The sequence below is a fragment of the Netta rufina genome (assembly GCF_964035555.1).
Source record: "Netta rufina genome assembly, chromosome: 2".
Taxonomy (NCBI): domain Eukaryota; kingdom Metazoa; phylum Chordata; class Aves; order Anseriformes; family Anatidae; genus Netta; species Netta rufina.
The window spans coordinates 323,452-331,629 of NC_140124.1; the positions used below are offsets into that span (position 1 = coordinate 323,452).

The window sequence follows — 8,178 nt, forward strand, 5'->3', positions numbered from 1 at the left end:
CGGAAGATGGATGAGAGCAGAGGGCGACACCCCCGCCCGCCTCCCCTCCCCACCCCTCCCCTCCGCGGCCCGGCCCGGCCCCCCCGCGGCGGGGCGGGCGGGCGGGCGGCTCCGAGCGCGCCTCCACTCCGCCGCGCCGAGCCAGCGAGCGGGCGGGCGGGCGGCAGCTCTCGCCGGGCGCCGGAGCCCACGGGAGGCGGCGGGCGCGGGCCGGGGCCGGGGCCGCGGCGGGGCCCGGCGGCGGCGGCGGCGGCGGCGCGGCGAGTTGGCGGCGGCCCGAGCTCGCCGGAAAGTTGGTGCCGGCTGAGCCGGCGGCGCCCGCTCGCCATGCAGAGACCCAGCGGCCAGGGGACCGCCTTCTCCATCGACTCGCTCATCGGGACGCCGCCGCCGCGCTCCGGGCACCTGCTCTACACCGGCTACCCCATGTTCATGCCGTACCGGCCGCTGGTGCTGCCGCAGGCGCTGTCCCACGCGCCCCTGCAGTCGGGGCTGCCGCCGCTGGCGCCGCTGGCCTCCTTCGCCGGCCGCCTCACCAACACCTTCTGCGCCAGTCTGGGCCAGGCCGTGCCCTCCATGGTGGCGCTCACCACGGCCCTGCCCAGCTTCTCTGAGCCCCCCGACGGCTTCTACCCGCCGCAGGAGCTGCCCCCGCCGCGCGCCAACCCCGACGCCAGCTGCCGGCGGGGCGCCGAGGGCCTGGAGGCGGAGGAGCTGCCCCCGGGGCGCGACAAGGGGCCGCCCGAGCCGCCGCTGCACTTCCCGGACCCCTTCCCCGGCCTGGCAGGTAAGAGCGGCGCGGGCCGGCCCCGGCCGGGGGTTGCCAGTCGCCTGCTGCGATCGCCGTCCGGTCTCGCCCGGGAGTCCCGCAGCCCCGAGGGGCCCCCGCCGGGGACAGCGCCGCCCGCCCGGCCCCTCTTCGGGCTCTGCCCGCTTCTCCAGCGATGGCTGCGGGCGGGCGGTACTGCCGGCCTCCGAGCTCCCCGGGGTAGGATCCCCGGAGCCGGGTGCGCTGGGATCGGGGTGCGGCGGACGGGACGGCCGGGCAGCGATGGCCGTGGCGGCGGGCGGGAGGGACCTGCCCCCGGTCCGTCCCGTCGGTTCGAGCCGGGAGGACCGTGTCCGTTCCGCTCCGGACCGCCTCCGCCGCTCTGCAGCGAGCACAACTTTGGCGGCTCGGAGACAAACTCCCCCCGCCGCGTCCGGCCCGCGGGGATGGCGAGAGCCGCCGCTCGGGGCCCCGGCGCAGGGCGGCCCGGCGGGACGGGGCGGAGCGGAGCGGGCTCCCGGAGCCGATCCCGGCCCGGCGGCGCGGAGCTCTCCGAGGTGCTGGCACCCGGCCCGGGGCGGGCGAGGCGGAGGGGCCGCCGGGCGGCCGCGGCGGGTCCCGGTCCCGCTCAGTGTCAGCCGCGCAGTGTCCCCGGCACGGCGCCGCGTCCCGGGCGGACCGCGGGGCAAGGATCTCCGGGCACGGCCGGGACCGTGTGCGGGCGAGCCCGCAAGCCCACCCCGGGCCGGGTCCCGCCGCGGCATCCCGGCGCCCCCAGCCCCTCCCGAGCCCGCGATGCGGGGCAGCTCTCGTGGCCCGGCGGCGGCGCCGCCCGGAGCCCCTCTGCCCTTCCTGCCCGCCTGCCGCCCCGTGCCGCTGTGTCCGCAGCCTCGGCGCCGGCTTTGCCCGACGGCGCGGGCAGGCGGCGGCTTCGCTCCTGCGATCGCGCTCGGTGCCGGCCGCGGGCTGCTCCCGCTGCCGTGGCGTAGCCGCGGGGCTCTCTCCTTTGTGAGCCGTGCCGCTCCCGAATGTGCGGGCGCCAGCCTCGGTGACTTGTTGCTCCGTATTTCTCGGCCAGCTCCAGCTCTTGCTCTCTTCCACCTCCACTCCTTCAGCGCAGGGATTGAGGCTTCTCTTCTGCGGGGAGACTGAGACAAACCAGCCCCTGGCTTTCTCTGGCACGGCCTGTCGGTCCTGAGAGCTGCCTTCCCTGGTCAGCCCCGAGATCCACCTTTGTCTCATAGGCTTCCCGGCATGGATGCGTGCTGAGCAGTCTTTGGTGCTTTTTGCAGTGCTCGGCTACTTGTTCTTCATCCTCCCTTTGGCCTCTCCTTGGTAAGCCCGTGTCTTGCCCTGCCTTCTTCTTTGGTCAGAATACCCCATTCGAGTACCCCTGGAACCCAGTTTAGGACAACTGGAGCATTTTGCCTCCCTGCTGCCTTTATTTTACAGAGGCTTTGGTGATGCTTCGGTGCTCCCAGGCCTCTGTGCTGAGTTGAAAACCAAGTGCAGACTCACATTTGTTTGGAAAGCCTCCTCAGGGGGCAGAACTGCCCAGGCCACCCGCTGTCTGTATGACCACAGCCTCTTGGTCTATAGGGAAATGAACTGTACTGTGCTTGATCTCCCTCCATGGCTCCTCTGTACATAAGCCCAACATGTTCTCTCCTCCTGAGGGACTCAGATGAGCTGTTCTGAAAATTGGACATTTCTGAAATTGAGAAATTGTATCTCTAAGGCTCACCCTGTTGTGACTGCTTCGTGTGATGGAAGGAAATATGTCTTGTTGCTGCTGTTTGCTCACTGCTGCATATTGGCTGTCTCTCAGCACTGTGCTTGCTCTGGAGCCACGAAAGATGCTTGTCCTTCTGCCCATGTGGAGCTGTGTGGGCTCCTCTGCCCAGGCCCAAGAAGATGTGTCGGATCAAATGTGTCTGTCTTTTCCTTTACCTAATGTTTCTCCTGACTGTACCCGTCCCTTGCAGATGGACAATAGGGCTTATTTTATCAACCAGCTCAGATGGAAACCAGGATGGTAGCCGTGTTTTTTTTTCACTGTTGAGAAAGTCAGAGAAAGATGATTCATATCAGGAGATTCCTAAAATCACCTATAGTGCAGTTTGCTCTGGCATCCTGTCCATGACCCTGATGAAGAGCAGTTGTCCAGCGAAAAGTAAGAGAGCACAAGCCCATGCAATACTTTCCAAAAATGACACTTCTCCAGCATCCAGCCACCTGCACTTCAGTGGCTTCCCAAGCTAGCTTTTGTTTCTCTATATTGAGTAACCTCTGACCAATTCTTCTTCTTTGACCTTATCTAGTCTCCCTTGGAGTACACCAGAAAGGAGAGACAAACTTGGCATCAACCACTTCCTGAGGCAAGGTGTTTCACAGATCTCTCATCTGTAGAAGAACCATGTGAAGTAGCTCCTTTTGTCTGTCTTGCTGACATCAATTATACCCTCTTCAGGGTATAATTCCGTCCCTAGACTCCATTGGCACCTCCATCACACATGTGCCTGCAGAGACAAAGTCAGTTGCTTGCCAGATCAGTCAAATGAGTCAATGCTCTATTTTAGGACCTCTCTCTGCATCTACTGTGTTTCAAACTTGCTACCAGTTCTTGCCACACTTGTTGGGAGGGGAGTGTCACGTAGGGGAAACTGGTAGTAAGAAGCAGAAAAGCCTAGAGGCTGCTCTGTAACTACAGCTACAACAAGGAGTGTGACCCCCAGGCAGTCAATGGTATTCAATGCCCTCAGTCCTCCACACCTCCTCTGAGAGCACATTTGTTCCTGAGTTGCAGAGGTCTCCACCAACATCCAAAGTCTCCTTAGTTGATGTAATAAATCCATGTTCAGTTAGGATCGGAAGCTTTAAGTTGTTTCCTATGAGCATGACAAGGAGCTCTTGAGTGTTTATCAACACAGTGCTCATCTGGCTGTCACAACACCCGTTCTTTATCTGGGTTCCCCTGATCCTGCTTGAATAATGTTGCTACCTGTAATACTCACCAGTCTCTTATCACTGTGCTTATCAAGTTCATAATAAGATCAATGAACAGCTGGGACTTTGTGAAGAGCAAAGAGATGGATCAATCTTATTCTTGGTCTACTGCGCTCTTGTCGATTTTTCAAAGGCACAATACTTTGCTTCGTGACAGCTTCTCAACCTGCTCAAAGGCCTTTGAAAATCTCCGTGTACCTCCCCACCTAATGGGTAGGTTCTGCTGCCTCCACTACCTCCTTGATGAGGACATGCTAGGTGATTAGCAGACCAACAGAACAATTTTCTTTGTAAAAAACCCAGTTTAGACTCCATCATGTGGTTCTGAGTTCCTTACTGCCAACTCAATCTTTTGTAAGATACAAACTAGTCAGAGACTTTAAAATCTGGGGCCTGGCTAAGACAAGTGTATCCAGAGATAGTACGTGTTTTACAAGGTGACACATTACAGTTGGTAGCTCAGAGTTTCTCCAGTCCCTTGGTCCAGTCGGGACCTACAAGAGCAAACTCCCAGATCAGTACTGTCTGATAGGGTGGCTGCTGATCCCGTCCTCCATCAGCAGGGAAGAGCAGAGTCAGGGCAGGACTTATGGGTACTCTTGGTGAAGACAATGATGTCCCCAGAAGAGCTTTCTTACCTTGTCAGTCCTTGTGCTCCGGTGGGCAGAAGGGGTACACAGAAATGAAAGCTCTCATTTTCTTGAGCAGAGTTAATGCTTGCAGGAGACCATGCACCAACAGCCAAAGTGCTTCATGCCACCTGCTGCTGCTCCTCAGTCCCCCAAGCACAAATTTTCTAGGTCTTTACTACACTCCTGTGCATATGGAAGATTTCTCCCTACCCTTAGGCCCTCATGAAGAAAGGTCTGTCTATTCTTCTGCAGCAAAATAGAGATGAAGGTGTTTCTTCTGTGTAATACAGGAGGAACAGAGACAAAATTCTAGATCTCCAAAGTCACTCACCTGCTCTCTGGAAGTCACAGACTTGCTGCGGGACTGACAGGGGATGTAGGCACTCCCCAACATTCAGACTCACAAGAAGGTCTCCTGGGCTCAGGCAGTTTCTTACAGCTGCTGCTGGTGTGCTCACAACCCTGCACCTTCAGGCATCTGAGCGCTGTCCTCCCTTCCTCACTGAGAATGAAGTGAGCTTTCTGGAGCTCCGGTGGCACAGAGTGCTTGTGCCATTCCCTGGAGACTGCTTAGAAGTTTGGAGAGCTGCTGCTGCTCCTGTGTGTAGGATTATATTGACTGGTAGTGCTTCAGGACTAGCTCAGAAGCAGTTCCTGCCTTTGGGTTCAGCTTGGAGTTTGCTGATCTCTTCTAGTCTTGGCATGATGGCAAAACTTTTTCATCTCCTTGTGGGTGACCATGGATCCTCTCCCTTCATCACCCCTGGCTGTGGACAGGACCATCTTCTCTCTGTCTCCTGTGAGGTCTTTGCTGGAGCCTTTCTATCAGGGAAGTGACTGGCTTCCAAGCTTCTTTCTTCCCCATTGTTCCCACCAATGTTCTCCTTTGCTCCATGGCTGTTTAGCCGTTCAGGAGGCACCGGCTTGGATCACAAGAAAGCAGCAAGAAGGTGGATTGCCCCCCCCCCCCCCCCCATATTCTACCAGTATTCTTGCAGGCAACATAACACAGGTGTCTCCTGTGGTTCAAATTCTTCCTCCTGTGTGGGTGGCCCGGAATGAGGTCCTGTCTGTTGGGTGACGCTAGCAGCCTCTAACCTCCTCCCCTGCACAGAATGGCAGGGGAAGCTAAGCCTAGATCATCAGCTGCCTAAGCATGCTGTTCCCTGGCTGCACCTCTGCTGTAGTGCAGGGCCAGGAACGGGGAGATGGCAGCAGGATGCTCCATGTGCTGTGGAGCCCTGCAGAAAGGTTTGCTGCCTGGAACTGGCTCAGGCTGCTGTCTCCAGGAAGGTTCGGCTCCTCTGGGCCGGCTCTGTTCTGGATGAACCCGAATAGATGCAGTGGGATGGGGCAGAGGGAGGGCTGAGCTCAGGGACCAAGCACAGATTTCATCAGTGCAGAGGTCTGGACAAGCCCTGGGAGGACTGCTATGTGCTCTGCTGGGATGAGGCACGGATGCTGCTCCAGCCGGGTTGCGGGTGGCAGCAGGTGCCGGGGGTGCCTCGCTCCCCGCGATGCCTGCGCATGCAACGGGTCTGGGCTGCGGGCAGCGCGGGGCTGAGCGTGCGGGGCTCCGGGGCAGCGGCACCCCTCGACAACGCCTGCTGCTGGGGAAGCCGCGTCCGCGGGGGACGGCGCGGGCAGCCCCGGGGCGGCGGGGACGGCGAGGGGCCCGCGGGATGCGGCCGCCGGGGGCGGGGGGCGGAGGGGGTCGGGAGCCCCCGCGCCGGGGCCGCGGCTCCGGGGAGCGCGGGGGCGGGCGCTGACGCTGTGTGCCCCGCAGACGGGAAGGCGTACAGCTCGGACGAGGAGAAGCTGGAGGTGAAGTCGGCGGCCACGCCGTGCAGCGAGCGGGAGGAGGAGAGCTCGGCGGGCGACAGCGAGGAGGAGCCCTTCCTGGACGGCTCGGCCGCCGCCGCGCTGGGCACCAAGGGCAAGGGCAAGGGCGGCCCCGCGGCCGAGCAGACCCCGCCGGGCTCCGGGGCCGGCAAGAGCCGCCGGCGGCGCACGGCCTTCACGAGCGAGCAGCTGCTGGAGCTGGAGAAGGAGTTTCACTGCAAGAAGTACCTGAGCCTGACGGAGCGCTCCCAGATCGCGCACGCCCTGAAGCTCAGCGAGGTGCAGGTGAAGATCTGGTTCCAGAACCGCCGCGCCAAGTGGAAACGCATCAAGGCGGGCAACGTGAGCAACCGCTCGGGAGAGCCCGTCCGCAACCCCAAGATCGTGGTGCCCATCCCCGTGCACGTCAACCGCTTCGCCGTGCGCAGCCAGCACCAGCAGATCGAGCAGGGCGCCCGGCCCTGAGCGCCGTCGGGGCTCTCGGACCCTGGGGCGGGAGGGCCGCCGGCAGCGGGGGGGGGGAGCCGGGGCAGCCCGCATTCCTCTGTACATGTCCCTTATTTATTCCGTGTAAACTCTGTACATACGGCAGCGAGTCCGTCCGTCCGAGCCGCGGGGAGCGCGGGCCCCCGCGTGTCCTGGCCCTGCCTCCGGCCGCGCCGGGCCGGGGCCGCGCTGTGCAGGAGCGCCCGCCCATGTATAGCTGTGATTTCAATAAATTATTTTCTATGGAGCCACGCGAGGGTCTGCCGCGGGCCGGGGAGGACGTGCGGCCGGGGCCGGGGCCCGTGGGCACGGCGGGGAGCAGCGGTAGAGTCCGGGCGCCGTCGGGCCTGGTCCGACGCCGGTGCAGAGACACGGGAGGGGGCCGGGGCCGGGGCCGGGGCCGTCCGTCGCCGCCCCCGGAGGCCCCGCTGGCTGCAGCCTGCCCGAGCCGAGCCTGCTCCCGGACTCCCGACACAGCTGTGTCCCCTGCCCTGCTTGGGATAGCCGGTGTCTTGAGTCTCCCGGGCCCCTGTGCAGGAGCAGCCCCCCAGGTCAGACGGCACGAGGTCAGATCGCCACCCTCCAGCAGGAAAAGCCCTCTCCTGCGGGCCTGCTGCGAGTCCCTGGCCCTGGCTGGCCATGGGCTGAGCAGAGGAGCAGAGGTCCATGCTTGCATCCCCCTGCAGCCCCTGCCCCTGCCTGCTGTCCCCAGGACTGCCCCGAAGCCCTGCACCAGCTCTTGTGCACGTTTCTGCTGCCGGCACCTCCAAGGCCCCGTGGCGCAGTGCCCTCCTGCTCTTTGGAGCCACGCTGCTGCTGGAGACGTGCCCTGGAGCCTCTCCTCCTCCCTCAACCCCGAGGAGCCCCTCCCTCACTCCCCCCCCCAGCTGATTGCAGCATGGGGAATAAATGGGGAAATCCTCCTGCAGCTCCGGTGCCTTATTGTCACTGATCCCTGGGGCACTGCTGGGTGCCTGGGCTGCCTGCCCCACAGCTGCATGGAGGGGAAGGTAAGGGTCTTGCCTTTCCTTGAAAATCTCAGGCTGTCTCACCACTCCCAGCTGCTGCTTCTCCTGATGTGCAGCAGTGAGCACAGGGCCAGGGTGGACGAGACAGTGCTGGCACTGGCACTGTGTCTTCTGCTCCAACCTGCAGCAGGCGCTGGGTTTCACTGTGCTGATGCAGGAGAGGAGTTTCAGTCTCCCTGAGCTCTTGTATCTAGGCTAGCTAGAGCAGTCCTGTTCATGAGAGCCACTGCATGAGATGCTGCTTCTGAAGCCAGGAGGTGTCTCGTATCTGAACCCAGACCCAATGCCTGATGAAGAGCCAGTTTTGTGCAGGGTCCAGCTGCACACTGTCAGCAGAGCAGGCAGCCATGTGGGTCCGCTGCCAGCTGGGTGTCCAGCCAGGAAGGCCTTTGTTGCTGGTTTGGAGAACATCAGC

At 62.1% G+C, this 8,178-nt stretch overlaps 1 protein-coding gene across 1 annotated transcript; it reads left to right on the forward strand.

The window, feature by feature from the left end:
* Window positions 1-327: 327 nt before the first annotated feature.
* On the forward strand, window positions 328-6,907 carry GBX1 (gastrulation brain homeobox 1; the record flags this gene model as incomplete). The annotated part of the gene is made up of 2 exons (XM_084281213.1): window positions 328-787; window positions 6,194-6,907. The coding sequence occupies 2 exons, from the start codon at window positions 328-330 to the stop codon at window positions 6,712-6,714; spliced, it is 981 nt and encodes a 326-aa protein (XP_084137339.1). The 3' UTR covers window positions 6,715-6,907.
* Window positions 6,908-8,178: the final 1,271 nt, after the last annotated feature.